This window comes from Staurois parvus, unplaced genomic scaffold, assembly GCF_062004578.1.
Source record: "Staurois parvus isolate SC_StPar_1 unplaced genomic scaffold, SC_StPar_1.0 ptg000761l, whole genome shotgun sequence".
In the NCBI taxonomy this organism is placed as follows: domain Eukaryota; kingdom Metazoa; phylum Chordata; class Amphibia; order Anura; family Ranidae; genus Staurois; species Staurois parvus.
Window position 1 is genome coordinate 680,788 of NW_028318557.1, and position 19,219 is coordinate 700,006.

Here is a 19,219-nt window from a genome sequence, read left to right on the forward strand (position 1 = left end):
TAAAATTCAATAAAAAGGTACATATAAAAAACATCATGGTAAATAAATTATGAGAATGTTCATAAAGTGACTGTAAGTGCCCAAAGGAATCCTGCGTTCTCTTTAATTCGGTGCTTGTGCAATCAGGTATAGAAGAAATGCGCACTCACCGGAATGCATAATAAAATGCATCCCCATCCCCAACCTGTACAGCGCCTCACTCATCTGCAAGGGAACTCTGGTATTTTCCTGATTAACACTTAAAGCCCCAGGATCCATATATTGTGTGAGGGATTCAACCCCATTCCTGCCCTAACTCAGATGACCTTGATGACATCAGGATTTATTATACAAACGTGCATTTTATTATGCGTTCTGGTGAGTGGGGGGGGGGGGGGCAAACAAGGGACAAAAATTAAGAATGGTTTGGCTCAGCCAGGGAAGGTTAAAAAAATGTTTTTGCTTCTGCATCACTAACTTGATTTGGTACTTAGGAGCGGTTATACAGGATCTAGTGGATCTAGCATCACACAAGGCTTCATTTCAAGTGCATCCATGTATAAACATTTTCAGGTATTTGTTACTCATAGTAGTTCCTCTGACAGTATGTGCATCTGCTTTCCTGTTCAGAAAGACAGTCATCTTGGCTCAGGCACGATAAAGGGTCAGCATCCATATCCTAAACTGAGATGCTAGCTCAGAGACAACATAGTCATGTACACCCTTGTGCCTATACAGTTCTTGGCTGTGTTTATATGTCTGACACAGTTTAGCCCCCTGTCACAGGTGTCTCCCCATCTGACTTCTCTGAAAAGTTAATGCTGCAGTCTGATCATTAGGAAAGAGGAGGCTGAGGAAATATTTCCTCCTGCCTGCAGCAGACAGGTGCCATTTCAGACCTGGCAAAGTTAATTGCTTGAAGCTCAGAGTGCTTTTTAATGACTGAAGGTACAGACTGTCAGAAAACATATCTCTCGTTGCTATATATTGTGACACGGCCGGAATTTATTAACACTTGTAAAGTTACTGAAATGTCTATTTTAAAGACCACTAGTGTTAATACTACTTCTGTGGGCAAGACTTCATGCACAAGTGGTTGATTGGTGTCGTGTTAACAAATAAATGTGAACTTGCCTGAACCCTGCAGTAGTAGACAATTGCTGGTGAAAGGCCTTTCACTTCATAAGCGAAGCCAGGTCCACAATAGCAAGTCTGCATACAACCTTCCATTCCTCCCCACTCCACCCGGTACTCTGTAATTTCAGCACCATTATTGTTTGGAGCCTGTTGGAAGAAAAGCGCAATACATGCATTATATACACGAAAAAAGTCTTATATTCACTGAGCAAATATTCTAAGTTCTTATTGTATTATTCACCTCAACAAATATTTGGAGAATTTGACACATAGGCTGCACATAGCCCTATGAATAGGGTGCTAGCACCCTCAAACCCAAGTCTGCTGCTCTGTAGGCTAGCTATGTCCTCGCTGTTGCAGCCCAGCCCTAAATAATCCTTCTGCTATTAACCTGTGCCAAGGATATGCCCTTGTCATGAGTCACTTAATTTAATTTTGCTGTACATCCTACAGTATTACTAAAAGGCACATTTGTACTCCTATAAATGCCGATACAGGAGCCATGTACAGTCATTCACTTGTATTGGTGGCTGAATTCAGCATGCGTGGCTCCCTGGGTGCGCCAAAAGTGCCAAGGTTTTACTCCACAACATTAACAATTTACTACACAGGAGCTGGTAAGCGCCATTGTATATGTGGTCTAAAAGAAGTTTGTGTTAGTGCTGGTTCACACTGGTGCCATTTCCGATGATAATTGAGTCATACACTTGCTCTGAGGAAGAGGCTAGTCCTCGAAACGCGTCAGCCTTTTGGATGTTCAGAGTTCTCCCTACAGATAGACACGCAGTGTGAACTGGACAGAGCTGTTCCTTTATGATGTGCCTTTTATTTATTGATCACTTGTGAGTATCATACTTATTATTTACAATCATTAAACATTTTTAACTGTACAACACTGTCTGACGCTTCAACTGCACAATGCAAATCACGTAGACAACAACAGCTGTAATGCAACCTATAGTGCTCTAGGAAACCAATGTAATATATTCTTTATTTGTAAAGCAAAAACATTTAGTAAAAAAAAAAATATAAAAATGTAAAACACCGCCTTAAAAATTTTAAATTGTTTCCCTTTAACAATTCTGGGTTATTCAGCCAAATCTCCTAAGACTGTCGGTTTCACACCTTACCTCCCAGTGAATGAGAGCACACGTTGCAGACTTGCAGGATATCTGAGGAGGTCGGCACTGTTCTGGTGGTCCTGCTGCCGTTGTAATTTCACACTTTTCAGAAAATGGTCCAAACTAAGAAAAATAATGGAAATATATCTGTATGGACATTATCTATTGATAAAGAATTACGTTCAAATTTACTTGTTAAAGAGGGTAAACAGTACAGTAAAGTCTAGATGGTTCCCTGAGGAAGGTTAACCCCTCTACGATGCTATTTATTCATTATTACATTGTCCATGCATTCATCACTAAAAAAAGGATCACACTTTAGGCAGCCCACAATACTAAGTGCAGGACCTGAAGAAATGTCCTTCTTACTCTGACTGCCAAAATTCTTCTTTAAATTTGTACTGTTAACAGTTTACATTTGATGGAGGCGAGGCAAATTATTATCAGCTAGCCTAATATATGTTAAAAATGATTACTTGCAGCCATCAGGTGTATAATAAATTATAATGACGGTTGTGTTTTAGAAGCAGAACTGTCACATTTACTGTGCTGGCAACAGAAAGAATTGTAAGCTCGAAAGAGCAGGGCCCTCGAACCCCTCGTGTATTGTATTGTTTCTGTCTTGTCTCATGTTCTGTCCCCCTTGCTATTGTACAGCGCTGAGCAAACCCTTTGGCGCTATATAAATTCTGTATAATAATAATATAAAAATGTGAGGAAACAATAGATTACCCCAGCTTTGTTAGCTGCACGTAACCGGAAGCTGTATATTTTTCCTGGAAGAAGGCCACACACAGTGTGCTCAAGTTCACATCCTTGGTACACCTCTCTTTGGTCACCTTCACACATGCACATCTCCAGACTGTAGCAGGTGACCGGAGACCCACCGTCTACCACAGGGGGTGCTGTAAGTAGATAATAATAAAAAGTAAACAAAGGAAGTAATGAAACAACAGGGATGTAAATTCCTGCCCTAAAGCCATATATGGATTGAATCTCGGCCAGTTCAACCAGGACCGGGCAAGATTCAATCCATCTATGAACAGGCAGGTTATATTGAAGTCCATCCATCGATCGACTTCAGAACAGCCAGCCTCTTGGATGTTTTGCATGCAATTACTGCAGGTGGCTCTAGCTGCAGGAAGTAATGGCTCCCCGCCAGCAGAACACAGTAGTGCTTTGGGAGGGATTCCCCCATTAACACAGGCTGGGTTGATGAGGGAATCAAGCACTTTACTTTCCCATAGTTGCTAGAAAGAAAACTGAATCATCCATGGCTTGCCTAGGTTTGCATATCAAATTGGGGGTTAAAACAGGCCTACGTTGTGTGAGCACTAGGTCTTCCATTGGTTATTAAGACATCTTTAACCACTTTTCATCTGTCATTTTTCCGGCCAATAGGAAAATGACAGCTGGGCAGGACTTTCATCGATCTGCGTGGGCGTCATATGACACCTTTCCCAGGTCACGCTTTGCGCGTGCTGGCAGGGCCGCGCTGTGGCGAGATCGGTCACCAGCTGTGTACCGCAGACACAGCCGATGACAGATCTGTGTACCGGCCCGTTGCCAGTACCATATAACCTGCTGTGACCAATCACAGCAAGTCACATGACAGTTGTAAACAATGGTTGGCTTCCTTTCATGCCATCCATTGTATACAAGTGTGTCTAGCTGTGAATGGTCACAGTGATCGCAAGCACAGGCTGGGCCAATCACAGCAAATCACAACAAAAAAATCTGAATGAATCGATTTCATTCAGTCAAATGCTTGCTTATAGCAAAGAAATTCTTTGCTATAAGCAATCAAATTGTGTAGGAAAAAAAAAAAAATACTGATCACTTCCCTAAAGTAGTACTATGTTACTATGGTAACATTATACTACTCTGGGCATAGTGTAATATGAAAACAAAAAATCTTTAAAAAAGAGAAAAAACGTAATACAAAACAAAAAAATAGTAATAAAATAAAAAGAAATTGAAAAAAATTATCAAATTTTATTTCGTACTGTCACCAGTCAGTGTCCCTGATCACAGCCACACCAGTTATATGATGATGCTGTACTGCACTGGTGACAGTATGTAATGTTTTTATCATAGATTTTTGGAAAATGAAGAAATTAAAAAAAATGATTTTCACAAATTTTTTTGTACAACTTCATAAAACCCGCCATGCCTCTTATTAAATACGTCGGACTGTCTACTTTGCAAAAAAGGGGTAGTTAGGGGGATATCTGTACTGTTCTGACATTTTTGGGCCTCAAGAAATTAGATTGGCTGTCAGTACTTCAGGATTGATCAATTTTCAGATATATCCCATAGTTTGTGAACGCTATAACTTTCATACAGACTAAATAATAAACACTTATTTGGATTATTTTCACCAAAGAATTGTAACAGAATACATCTTGGCCTAAATTTCTGAAGAACAATTATTTATTTGCAAACTTTTATAACAGAAACAAAGAAACGTGTGTTTTTTTTTTTCAAACGTTTCGGTCTTCTTTTGTTAATTTAGCAAACAATAAATCCCAGCAAAAGAAAGCTCTAGCTGTGTAAAAAAAATGATAAAAATTTAGTTTGGGTACAGTGTTGCATGACTGCGCAATTCTCATTCAAAGTGTGAGAGCGCTGTAACCTGAAAAGTGCCCGGTATTGAAGCGGTTAAACGAGATAAAAATTTCCAATTCAGTCAACAATCTCAGTTTATGGGAGCAGACAAAGCTGGACAATTATCTTTAGAGGAGATGACTGATTGGCCTGGTTAGTAAACCTCTTCAGCCTTGTATGTCTGACCACCTTCAGGGTCTATGCAAACTAGTGTTTTTTTTAGGCTCCTAGAAGATATTATCAGCATATTGTTTTCTGCTCCTAGAAACTAAATAGTGTTATCTTAGAGAACTAAAAAAAAACCGCTAGTGTACATGGCGCCTTAAAGTCTTTAGTTACCCTGTAAGGTGCATATCTGGAAAAAAAAACTGCAAAAAAAAAATAAAAATGCAGTACGTATATAAAAATACATGCACTTGGCCTAGGTTTTATCCTTTTAATGGGACCAAAAGTATAAAACAATACTTGTTGATCCGTGAAAACACACTTCTATCCTTATTTCTCTGTTATGGTTGGCAACACAATGCCTTTTCTACACAAAAAACACAAAAAACTGTGACAGCCCCAATCATCTCTCTTCATAAACTATGGAATCCTTCCTCAACTCAACATTGGGAATAATTGTTTAGTAGTCCAAGGTAAGAACTGGGAGGGCTAACTGCACTCCCTACTATAACAGAAGCAGAGTGAATAGGACACAGAATAGCTAGAAAAGTCTCAGGTTCGTCAGGTATATGTCTGCACTTATTACGCAAACAAAATGCACTGAATGGTAAATTACCAGACTAAAAGGGATCTAACAGAAGACAGCTACTGTTCAGAATTACATAAACTTGAATGTCACATAGTATAGACTACAGTGTACTACCTAGACTATTAGTTTAATTTTATTTTGTAAAATGTCAATCTCAAACTAGAATATTCCTGACTACAAAGAAAGTCTCCAAATCTAGTTCTATATTTACAATCCTACTACTGTTGATAATGCAGAGAAAAGCCAATAAACATTTTGTAAACCATACCCCATCGCAATTGCACTTCTCTTGCCCGAGGTCTGCCTTGAAGTCTGGGTGGTTGGCAAGGACCAGGGAACACAGCTGGGGTCTGCACTATTAAAGACTCCGAGGGCTGGACAAAGAAAGACAGAGATTCACTATACAGATGTACAGACACACACAACTGCCCTGACAACAGCTAAAAACAACAAAATACTGGTTTATAAAAGTATAAGACATGCCACAAAAATGCATAGCTATTGAAAATATATTAAATTTGAAATGTTTTTACTTTCTTATGCCATCATAGCTACCAGAAATGAAGCATATTCAATCTTTTTATTTGGTTGTTGGAAGTATAATACTTAGTAATGCAGTATATACTGTATACACATTAAGGTTTGAAAGCTACTTTTCAAACCTAAAAGTGCATACAGTATATACTGCATTACTAAGTATTGTACTTCTACAACCAAATAAACACATGATGGCAATCACGATGCCTGCCACCCGACCCTTACCTATTTAAGAACTGTCAAACCACCAGAGCAGGCATTCGGCTGGAAGCCATCGTCGGAAGCAGAGCTTTTTTTTTTTTAAATTCTTTTTTTCCGGGTTGGAGGTGGGCATCGGGAATGACGTTGGATTTATTATGGGGAACATTCTTTTAGTTTTTTCTTTTAATAAAAACTTGTCAAAGACCGTGTCCTGTCTTTTTTCACACTGCACTTTTTTTTGTGAATGAGTATCTGGACCATGTACCCCATACTCATTCACATTTGGGGGGGGGGGGGGGCGGGATCTGGGGACCCCCACAACCACTGGCCAGGGTTGTGGGGAAGAGGCCCTTGTCCCGTGGGGACAAGGTGCTGTGGGGGGAGGGGAGCCCCCCCCTGCCCCAAAGCACCCCCCCATGTTGAGGGCATGTGGCCTGGTATGGTTCAGGAGAGGGCGCTCGCTCGATTCCCCCCTCCCCCACCACTTTTCCTGACCTGCCGGTCTGCATGCTCGGATAAGGGCCTGAATTTTGGGGGGAACCTCACGCCATTTTTGTTTTAAATTTTGGCGTGGGAGTTCCCCATAAAATCCATACCAGACCCGAAGGGCTTGGTATGGATGGGAGGGGGGGACCCCATGCCGTTTTATTTATTAAAAGCTTCCTTTAACTCCGGGGAAAGTGACAGCTCTGTGAGCTATAGTGAAGAAAAAAAAAAGCCAGCAATTGCATTTTAAAAATTGGCAACAACATACACTTCGTATTGCGAAAAAAAATTTGTAAAAAAATCGTAAACGAAGCATTATTTTCAATGGCATTTCATTCCTAAACCGATAATTACGTTAACTGAGGTGTTTGTAAACCGAGGTACACCTGTATCTGCAATCTGGCTGCTCTGCTTTTCAAATTCTTCCTCATATAACTTCCTCTGCTATAAACTCATCAAATTGATTGCTGTCAATGAGAGTTCTAATACTAGAAATTGGTAGATGTATGCATCCTTGCCAGCTAAAAGCTGTAAAAGCTCTTCTGATCTGAACATCACTGGCAAAAGAACTTAAAAAAAAAAAAAAAAGATATGGAAGCCTTAACTAATATGAGTATTAACTTGAAGTCCGGTAGTATTTGACAGCCTGGGGGGGATTAAAGAGTGGTGCAGGCCTTATTCCTGCATCATTCTTCTAAGTTGAGGAAATGGAGCAGATCTTGCTCCTAACTGACAAAAGGGGTGCAAGCCCCTTTGTTAATAAGGACTAATCTATGCCCTGTTCTATGCTGTGTCTCTGACAGACACAGCAGAATAGTTCAGCTGGAGTTGCATGTTTCAGATTCCTCTGTATGAATAGATCTAACGAGGTACTCTCATACAGGGTCAAAAAGTGGCTTTTGAAACACTGGAAATACCACGTGAAGGTCCCACAGTGACACCAGCAACAAACAAGGTAGACCATTGTGAGCAACCACTTGCACAAAGGCCTTCACTAGACAGTGAAAGGCAAGGGATCTCTGAAATAGAATGCCCAAGGCTCACACCTGCCCTTAAAAGTACTTAAAGCTAATTTATGGTCCAGCTCTGACTGCAGGAAGGTGAGCAAACGACCCACAGAACATTGGAGAGGGTGGAGATCTGTCTTCCCACACCACCAGAAGTATGCCTTCAATGTACAATGGCAAAATTTTTGGGATGTTGCCATCCTAGCTTTCAGGAAAATGAGAATCACTGAATCAGAGATTTTCCTATAGCTTAGGACTTAGGATTCAACAGCTAGAGAGGTCTAGAATGCAGTTCCGCATATGGCACTGCCTTGGAGGAAACCACCATAGTCTTCAGGACTTACATGAATACCCTAACCGAGGGGTTCGCAACCATCCAGTGGTTCTGCGCCTGCACACCAAGGGAAAGAACCTTCTCCTGAGAAAGGAGCACCTTGTTCTGGGCAATGACCAATAACCAAACCCAGATACTCCAGGTGCCGAGACTGTTCCAGAATGGAGACTGAAAATCTATCCAAATCTCTGAATGACCTAAAGAGATCTTTGGAGGCCCTCTGACTATACCCCTACTGAACCCTTCTGCAGAAGGAGATCATCCAGGTAGCCCAGGATGTGGATTCCCTAGGAATGCAAAAGGGACCGCACATTTATGAAGACTAAGGGAGGTTTGGCTAGTCCAAAGAGGAAAGCTACCAACTGATGATGATTTTCCACCACAAAGCAGACAAAATGGTAGTGTGGAGGGGAAATCAGGATATTTAAGTATGCATCCTTTATATCTACCATTGTAATGACGTCCCACTATCGGAGGGCAGCGATGACCGACCTTGTTGATTCCATCCAGAATTTTGTGACCTTCAAAAACGGGCTCAGATATTTTAAGTCCAAATGGACCTGACAATGTTGTCTGTCTCAGGGATGTGAGCAGGTTTAAATAAAATTTCAAAAATCCCTCTTCCTGCAGAACTGGGGTCATAACTTCCAGTGAGAGGCCACAGCTACCTGTGTAGGGGGATAAAGATAGAATGGAAGGCAAAAACCAAGGTGTAGGGTGTGTTTAAAATTTCAGCTTATACCCAGGATAGATTACTTCCTCAACCCAGGTGTCCATGTAAATGCCTGCAAACAATTTACCTATGAAGACCCTCATCTTTTGGGTAAAAATGTGCCTGTCACCTTCTTGATGTATACATCCAAAGAGTCCCCAAAGAGGCATTCATCCTCAAAGGCCATCCTGCCCAATATTTTCTTAGAGGCTGGTTCTGTTGACCTAAATTTCAGATAAAGGATGCTACGCATCTGCAGAGATAGCAGCACAATGCAGGAAAACTGGCAAAGCACGTCATTTGCACATCGTTCACGCAATAGTGCAAAGCCACTGGAAACCATTCCAGTTACCACTGAGCCAAAGAGCTGGTTGCAATGCCACCAGGATTCCTGGCCATTCATCTAGACCATCCTAAGAGTCTGACACACCGCCATCGCAAACACTATGAGCTAGACCAGGGGTGGGCAAACTTTTTGACTTGAGGGCCGCAATGGGTTCATATATTGGACCCGGGGGCCGGACCAAGAGTAGATGAATGATGTGTATGTGTCATCCATAGTAAGTATAGTAATATTCCCCCATAGTAAGCATAGTAATTAATCCCCCATAGTAATTAATCCCCCATATAGTAATTCATCCCCCATAGTAATTCATCCCCCATATAGTAATTCATCCCCCATAGTAATTCATCCCCCATATAGTAATTCGTCCCCCATATAGTAATTCGTCCCCCATAGTAATTCATCCCCCCTATAGTAATTCATCCCCCATAGTAATTCATCCCCCATATAGTAATTCATCCCCCATAGTAATTCATCCCCCACATAGTAATTCATCCCCCACATAGTAATTCATCCCCCATATTAATTCATCCCCCATATTAATTCATCCCCCATATAGTAATTCATCCCCCATATAGTAAGTCCCCCATATAGTAATTCATTCCCCATATAGTAAGTCCCCCATATAGTAATTCATTCCCCATATAGTAAGTCCTCCATATAGTAATTAATTCCCCATATAGTAAGTCCCCCATATAGTAATTCATTCCCCATATAGTAAGTCCCCCATATAGTAATTCATTCCCCATATAGTAAGTCCTCCATATAGTAATTCATTCCCCATATAGTAAGTCCTCCATATAGTAATTCATTCCCCATATAGTAAGTCCCCCATATAGTAAGTCCCCCATATAGTAATTCATCCCCCATATAGTAAGTCCCCCATATAGTAATTCATCCCCCATATAGTAAGTCCCCCATATAGTAATTCATCCCCCATATAGTAAGTCCCCCCCCTGTGTCAATTCACTTACCTTTGGTCCGCGCGTTCCTCTCGTATTCCCGCGCCGTTCTGGTCTTCAGGGAGGACTGTGAGAGGAGTTCGTCACGCTGCCCCGCCTACATCCTGGCTGCCCCGCCTACATCCTGACAGCTGCAGAGTCCTGACGTCCGAGAGGAGGGAGGGGGGCGGCCATCCGAGAGGAGAGGAGGGGAGAGGAGGGAGGGGAGAGGAGGAGAGGAGGGAGGGGAGAGGAGGGAGGGGAGCGGGCGCCCGGCACACAGGAGAGCCGCATCTAAATTTGTAAAGAGCCGCGGCTTGCCGACCACTGGCCTTGCGGGAGCCTAGCTCCGCGGGCCGGATTAAAAGGTCCGCCGGGCCGTATACGGCCCGCGGGCCGTAGTTTGCCCATTGCTGAGCTAGACAGTCGGGCCTGATAAGATACAAATATGCATTTACCGTGGGGCTCAGAATACTTGTCTGCAGAATTGCTAAAAATCAGTATATTTTTAACTGGAATCATAAGAATTTTTGAGACAAGAAAAAGCTGGATCAACCTCCAGAATCACCCATTTTTCTTAGAGAATTTATCATCAATGGGGTATTGTTGCGTGAAGTATTTAGTAGGAGCATAAATCTTTTCAAGAATCTTACAGCCCTCATACAAGACATCCTTAATGAAGGCATGGACAGGAAATGTTACAGGTGTTTTTTTTTTCTGCTTCTAAGAACCTAAGCTGGTCATTTTGGGGCCAATAGGCACTGAGGGAAACATTTGTGCACCTCTTTTACATGCACTGCAATGGTGTTTTTCATTTCTAAGACACTATGACTTTTATGACTTTGAAAAAAGCCACCAGTTCACTTTTAAGAGAAGCCATTTGCGTGGAACATTTTCCCTTGCTAAGGCAAGAGGAATGAGACAACTCTGAGGACGTTGACCTTGATCTTGAGGAAAGGGTAAGTGACTCTGATAGAGAGGGCAAATTCAGCTTTTGGGTCCCTGGCCACTAATATGACAACGATCCTCAACTTTGCTCACTTCGGTTGGACAAATCCCCCCTCTGATGAGAGGATCATCAAGAAAAAGGCTCACCTGCAGGTGGACCAAAGCTCTGGAATTGTAGAGTACCAAGCGGCAGCACAAAAACTGCACCACATAGCTAGCTGCGTTGCCTTTCCACTGGGTCCAGTGCAGATGCGGCATTACAGGCCTGTCCCGCTTTCAAGTTCTCGTGGAGGCCCGGGTTTGGTATCTGCAGCTCTAAATCAGGGGGCACAAATCTGGAAAGCGGAAACCCTCTGCTGCAGTGGCTTGGTGCATCTAGCAGCTGTTCATGACAGAAGATCTCAAAGTTCCCCAAATATTTACAAATGATCACTTCATAGAGAGTGCACCCATCATCTAAAGACAATGGCAAAAAACTGAGGCTTGCGCAGTGAAAGGGTTATATGAGGGAGTACTAAAGCTTTAAATGGCTTTAATAATAACCTGAAAGTGAAGTTATGTGTATCAGTCTCGATTATGACTTCAATATCTGTGTCCGGTACTGTACAATAAAGAAACAAATGTAAAAACCAGACCTCTGCCAAAATGGAAAAAAACTTTCACCTCTGTCACTATAGGCATTGTGGAGAAATTATTTTTCAAAGTTCACAATGCAGGCACTAAAACATTGGCTTTTGTTCTAAAAGAACATAATAATTTCAGACTGACAGTCCTTTACTGAAAAAAAACAGTGACTTTGAGAAACCACTGAAAAAGGAACTTAGGGTTGTGGTCCTTAAGCATCCTTAAAGGTTAATTATTTGACAGTACAAGCAGCTAGAGAAGTGAGTGAGTGTTTAAAGCACTTTTATTGATAACAATATATAAAAAGTGTAATGTGCATAATCAAGGCAAAAGTACAGTTAAAGACAGTAACATCATAAACAGGCCAGTGGCACAATCCTCTCATTCTACAAGGCCTAAAACATAATAATTTGTTATAGTCACCATGCATTAGACCATCATACTAGGTAGTGGTTAAAAGTCAACAATATGATGACTGAATAATGCTTCACCTGCAAAAATCAGATACAAATGCTTACTAGTTTTCTATTAGAACGCATTTTTATGAAAAACATATGGGCTGAAACAAACCCGACCCAGCCATCAGCTTTTTTCCTCTAAGTGGGGTCTAGCAATGGCGTGCCCCAGAGAAACCCAGTATGTTGTCAGATCTAAACATTAATAAACACAGCTAATCTTATGTCTGTTTTAAATTAATTCAGGAATGATTACCTGACTCTGTCCACCTTCACTGATGCAGCAAACATGAAGCCGATATAAACAGCCTGGGCTCAAGTGGTCACACAGATGCTCCCTTGCTATCCCATTGTACACAGTGTCCCACTTGTTTCCTGAAAGATTAGATTGGTGTATGTTAATCATTGTTTTATTTCTGTCTTCAGTTCCTAGAATCACTAAGGCTCTCTGTGGTATATTCAAAGCAAGACATCAAAGCTTCCTGGAATCAATGTAATTAACTCATCAGTACAAATTCATTGATTAGAGCTGACAGACTAACTGGAATAAAAACTTTGCAAAATGTGCGCTCTACACAAAGAAAGAAGACCATGCTGTGTATTAAAACAGCTGATAACACACTGAATAGCTTGTTAGCATTTTACAATAAGTGGTAGTACATTGGTATCTCAAATCACTATGCTGAAAGACAGTACAGGCAAAAAGTACATACTGTAAAGCTAATGTCATGGAAATAAAATGTCAATCTCAGTTAGGGTATTTAAATTATCATTAGGCACAGTAGTTCTGGTTTGAAAGCACTCCACAAAACAGGAACAACCCTTGAGGAAGAGAACCCAGAGTTGAGAATCCATGTCCAAGAGTCCAAAAATTCTTTAATGTTAAAAGTGAACTTTTACTATTAAATAATTTTTGGACTATTGAACAGTTGTTTGGTGCTCTCAAACCGTACACACATGGAAATATGTCTTCACATACAATTGTTATTTGGCCCTATTCACACTTTGGGATAGGGCAGTTTGTGATTAAATATAGGAGACTTAGCTGGGGTTCCCTGTGAGTAGCTGCGGGCAGGAGGCCCCACAGAAAACAATTGGAAGCTGACAGCTCCCCACAGCTATTCGTGGCTGTTCACATGTAGATACTCATGGAGCAATTATCTGTGAATGATTAGACTGTCTGTGTCCAGGGCTGATTATTTGCAGGCGAGTGCTGCATGAGCAATTACATGTAAAATACTGTAGCAATGGTCAGTCTCCCAATGTTTTCCATGGGGCTTCCTGCTTGCAGCTAACAGGGAACTCCTGTTCGATCTCCGTCAACAGGTCCCAATCGCAAGTGTGAATGGGGCCTACAGGAAGCAAGCAAAAAAGCAAAGTGTTGTATCAAACTCCTGTAACCATCATCCTGATAAGAAGAGGGTATGATGTGCCAATAAAGCACCACTGTTGCTTTTAGTCAAATCTTCATAACACTTTTTCTTTTATGTTTATTGTTGGTTACTGTTATAAAGAACCGTCAAAATAATTACCATTGTGATCTTCTGACATTTCCACAATGTACCTAGTAACTGGTGCTCCTCCATCATCTTTTGGTGGATCTATTAGGAATAAATATATCGTAAACTTGCAGCTAATGACAAAAACTGTGTGTCACTTAATGAAATTTACGTAGTCAGATAGACTGATAAGCAACATGACAGGTGATCATATCCAGCATACAACAGCTAACAGCTAATTCCTCATTCAGTAAAACACAGACAATTCTTTGTTTTACTCTGCTTCTCGCTCTGTAGAGGCTATATGAGGAACAGAGATGATGAAGCAGGATGGCTGTAGGTAGAAAAGGCAGAGACTATTTCTCAGTTGCGTTTGGATATACCATACACTTAAAACAGTGGTTGGATGTTAACAAAATGTTAGCTACTTGACTGCGGTCTTCTGAAACACTACTGCACAGTATACAGGACTCATAATGCCATTGCTTCATATCCTATAATTATGTAATATAAAACCTGGGAAGTGAGAAGGACTGCTAGCTCTGCTCTGCCCTCCCTCTCACCTTCCGTGCTATAGCAGAGAGTGCAATGGGCTTTTGACTCTAAACCACCCTTTCTAAAGCACCCTTTAACAGCTAAATCGTCCTGGGCATGTAAAGGTAAAAGGGTTCTGTAGCAATGGCTGTGGAAAGTACTTTTACCTGTGGATGTCTACAGAAGTGCGCAGTCGAGTAATCCGACATCACTTCCTGTACACTGCAGGGAACTGAGGGAAACGATCATCATGCTCAACCCATAGCCCAATACCAGGCCCTGCCCATGGCCCAGCCTTTCAGTTCTGCTCTTCTCACTATTTCCCGGAAAAAAAGGGAGAGTAGTGGCAAGTCAAGGGCCTGCCCCACTTCTGGATTCAGAAGCCTTCACAGTGTGCATCTAACTAAATGGTTGAATGAACATTAACATTTAGAAAAACAGTGATCTAGATTCTAGAGAGGAATGGTTTGCCAAATGTTTCTGTGTAATAAGCCATTTGTCTTAAATAACACTTTTGGAAGGACCCCGCTCATCACCGCAACTTTGTGCAATACTTCACTTGCCGTCAACGCACCTTCACGCAAGACCCCGCTCACCCCCACTGCACCCGACATGTAAGGCCCTGCTTGCTGCCTGTAAACCTTAGCACTCTCATGATTTAGCTGACACTGCATATATATATATATATATATATATATTATTCATTTACTATTATTATTGATTGTTAAATATAATATATTTATATTTTTAATATATGTTCTTTACATTATGTTGGTATATATATATATATATATATATATATATATATATATATATATATATATATATATATATATATATATATATAAACTTATTATATATAGCTGACACTGCATAGCCACCCAATTTAGCATCCCCATGCACTTCTTCATTCCCCGACACTAACTCCATACATGCACTAGCTGACAGCACCCCTCTACATCTGCCAACATTGCACCACTGCTATACTTCTGCACTCATCAGTACTACAACAATGCACCTTTTTCCAGTCACCAAGACCAGAACGCACCTCAAAACCAACATGCATTTATACACTCGTCAACAACATAAATTTACCACCACTGCAACTACACACATTTTAGTACTGACACTGCAACAATGCTAAGTTTTGCTCCCGCTGAGAATGCACACTTTGTCAGGGGACAACATCACAAGACTCACACTTTTGCAACAGCTGACACTTCACTCACAAGCACTTCTATATTCATTCAATTTAACAAACAGGCACACTTTTGCTAAAACCCTTTAATCTGAACAGGGGCAAGGCTAAGATAGCTAGGTAAGTTAAAGTGGAATTCCAGGCTAGAACCAAAGATTAAAACTGCTGCCACCACCCTTCTAACCATTATACTAACTACCCTGTAGAACAGTGGTTCTCAACCTTTCTAATGCCGCGACCCCTTAATACAGTTCCTCATGTTGTGGTGACCCCCAACCATAAAATTATTTTCGTTGCTACTTCATAACTGTAATTTTGCAGTAGGAGGAATAGTGCCACGTCATTGGTGTCATTGGGAGGAATAGTGCCCCATCATTGGTATCAGTGGGAGGAATAGTGCCCCGTCATTGGTGTCAGTGGGAGGAATAGTGCCCCCTTCATTGGTGTCAGTGGGAGGAATAGTGCCCCCTTCATTGGTGTCAGTGGGAGGAATAGTGCCCCCTTCATTGGTGTCAGTGGGAGGAATAGTGCCCCGTCATCGGTGTCAGTGGGAGGAATAGTGCCCCGTCATCGGTGTCAGTGGGAGGAATAGTGCTCCGTCATCGGTGTCAGTGGGAGGAATAGTGCTCCGTCATCGGTGTCAGTGGGAGGAATAGTGCCTCGTCATCGGTATCAGTGGGAGGAATAGTGCCCCATCATAGGTGTCAGTGGGAGGAGGAATAGTGCCCCATCATAGGTGTCAGTGGGAGGAGGAATAGTGCCCCATCATAGGTGTCAGTGGGAGGAGGAATAGTGCCCCATCATTGGTGTCAGTGGGGGGAGGAATAGTGCCCCATCATTGGTGTCAGTGGGGGGAATAGTGCCCCGTCATTGGTGTCAGTGGGAGGAATAGTGCCCCCTTCATTGGTGTCAGTGGGAGGAATTGTGCCCCTTCATTGGTGTCAGTGGGAGGAATTGTGCCCCGTCATTGGTGTCAGTGGGAGGAATAGTGCCCCGTCATCGGTGTCAGTGGGAGGAATAGTGCTCCGTCATCGGTGTCAGTGGGAGGAATAGTGCTCCGTCATCGGTGTCAGTGGGAGGAATAGTGCCTCATCATCGGTATCAGTGGGAGGAATAGTGCCTCATCATCGGTATCAGTGGGAGGAATAGTGCCCCATCATAGGTGTCAGTGGGAGGAGGAATAGTGCCCCATCATAGGTGTCAGTGGGAGGAGGAATAGTGCCCCATCATAGGTGTCAGTGGGAGGAGGAATAGTGCCCCATCATTGGTGTCAGTGGGGGGAGGAATAGTGCCCCATCATTGGTGTCAGTGGGGGGAATAGTGCCCCATCATTGGTATCAGTGGGAGGAATAGTGCCCCATCATTGGTATCAGTGGGAGGAATAGTGCCCCATCATTGGTATCAGTGGGAGGAATAGTGCCCCATCATTGGTATCAGTGGGAGGAATAGTGCCCCATCATTGGTGTCAGTGGGAGGAATAGTGCCCCATCATTGGTATCAGTGGGAGGAATAGTGCCCCATCATTGGTATCAGTGGGAGGAATAGTGCCCCATCATTGGTGTCAGTGGGAGGAATAGTGCCCCATCATTGGTATCAGTGGGAGGAATAGTGCCCCATCATTGCTGTCAGTGGGAGGAATAGTGCCCCATCATCGGTATCAGTGGGAGGAATAGTGCCCCATCATCGGTGTCAGTGGGAGGAATAGTGCCCCATCATCGGTGTCAGTGGGAGGAATAGTGCCCCATCATCGGTGTCAGTGGGAGGAATAGTGCCCCATCATCAGTGTCAGTGGGAGGAATAGTGCCTCATCATTGGTATCAGTGGGAGGAATAGTGCCCCATCATTGGTATCAGTGGGAGGAATAGTGCCCCATCATTGCTGTCAGTGGGAGGAATAGTGCCCCGTCATCGGTATCAGTGGGAGGAATAGTGCCCCATCATCGGTGTCAGTGGGAGGAATAGTGCCCCATCATCGGTGTCAGTGGGAGGAATAGTGCCCCATCATCGGTATCAGTGGGAGGAATAGTGCCCCATCATCAGTGTCAGTGGGAGGAATAGTGCCTCATCATTGGTATCAGTGGGAGGAATAGTGCCCCATCATTGGTATCAGTGGGAGGAATAGTGCCCCATCATTGCTGTCAGTGGGAGGAATAGTGCCCCATCATTGCTGTCAGTGGGAGGAATAGTGCCCCATCATTGCTGTCAGTGGGAGGAATAGTGCCCCATCATTGGTGTCAGTGGGAGGAGGAATAGTGCCCCATCATTGGTGTCAGTGGGGGGAGGAATAGTGCCCCATCATAGGTGTCAGTGGGGGGAGGAATAGTGCCCCATCATTGGTGTCAGTGGGGGGAATAGAGCCCCATCATTGGTGTCAGTGGGGGGAATAGTGCCCCATCATAGGTGTCAGTGGGGGGAGGAATAAAGCCCCATCCTTGGTGTCAGTGGGGGGAGGAATAGTGCCCCATCCTTGGTGTCAGTGGGGGGAGGAATAGTGCCCCATCCTTGGTGTCAGTGGGGGGAGGAATAGTGCCCCATCCTTGGTGTCAGTGGGGGGAGGAATAGTGCCCCATCCTTGGTGTCAGTGGGGGGAGGAATAGTGCCCCATCCTTGGTGTCAGTGGGGGGAGGAATAGTGCCCCATCCTTGGTGTCAGTGGGGGGGAGGAATAGTGCCCCATCCTTGGTGTCAGTGGGGGAGGAATAGTGCCCCATCGTTGGTGTCAGTGGGGGAGGAATAGTGCCCCATCGTTGGTGTCATTTGGGGGAGGAATAGTGCCCCATCGTTGGTGTCAGTGGGAGGAATAGTGCCCCATCGTTGGTGTCAGTGGGAGGAATAGTGCCCCATCGTTGGTGTCAGTGGGAGGAATAGTGCCCCATCATTGGTATTAGTGACACCAATGATGGGGCACTATTCCCACTGACACCAATGATACTTACCTTGCAGACCCCTGCTCCAGCCTGGGCTCGCTCGCTCCCTCCCTCTCCCATGGTACCGACACTTACCTGTCAGATGTCTTCCTTCTCCGGCCGCTCTCCTCCTCTTCACTCGCTCGATCTTCGCGGTGCCGCTCGGCTCCTCCTCTCCAAGCTCCACCTCCTTGCCGGTGATTGGCCGCCTGTGTGCCTCTCCTGAGCTACAGTGCCGGCGGCCAATCACAGGCGAGGATTGATCTCGAGATGACAGGGGCGGCATGTCATCCCGCCCACACCTGGAGACGGGGGTGGCGGCGGCGAGGAGCGGTGTCTCGGTTCCTAAGACCATCGGAAATATGTGTTTTCCGATGGTCTTAGGCGACCCCTGTGGAAGCGTCGTTCGACCCCCAGGTTGAGAACCGCTGCTGTAGAAGGAAGATGCATATACTTACCTATTCTCAGAGCTTTCTGGTCTGGTCACATGATCTGTCCAGTGGCCAGCTTCAGGGGAGAGGAGAGAGCACTCAGATATCTGATAAAATTGCCTGGGAGGTACCATCACCCAAAGGCTTACAATGAGCATCTGTTGTTGGCGGTCCTTCCTCTCTCCTGAAGTGGCTGCTAGCTGAGAGAGAAGAGCCAATCACATCACTGCCTGAAAATAGGTACTAAAGTGGTGTTCCAGTCACACAAAAAATAAGTCAGCACCAGCTGTCCAGTGTTCCTGGCGCCACCATCTTCAGTGTGGGCATTTGGCTGTGATAGCTTATGGCTTCACAGCTGGGTGTCCACTGTGCATGTGCAAGTAGCACTGCGCTTTCTGAATGGTCCCGTAGTCTTCTGGGACCTGTCACGTGTCCCACAAGACTACGGGGAGGGAGGACAGATTCCG

General features: G+C 43.6%; 1 protein-coding gene across 4 annotated transcripts in view; it reads right to left on the reverse strand.

Annotated features, from left to right (window-relative positions):
* FNDC3A (fibronectin type III domain containing 3A) overlaps positions 1–19,219 on the reverse strand; it is a 341,321-nt gene that overhangs the window by 25,594 nt on the left and 296,508 nt on the right. For all 4 annotated transcript variants that reach the window (XM_089654386.1, XM_089654387.1, XM_089654389.1 and 1 more), the window contains 6 exons: positions 13,719–13,787; positions 12,443–12,561; positions 5,867–5,972; positions 2,970–3,142; positions 2,247–2,360; positions 1,114–1,263 (listed from right to left, as the gene is read on the reverse strand). In XM_089654386.1, coding sequence (XP_089510512.1) covers positions 1,114–1,263; positions 2,247–2,360; positions 2,970–3,142; positions 5,867–5,972; positions 12,443–12,561; positions 13,719–13,787 — 731 coding nt within the window. The remainder of the gene's footprint in view (positions 1–1,113; positions 1,264–2,246; positions 2,361–2,969; positions 3,143–5,866; positions 5,973–12,442; positions 12,562–13,718; positions 13,788–19,219) is intronic.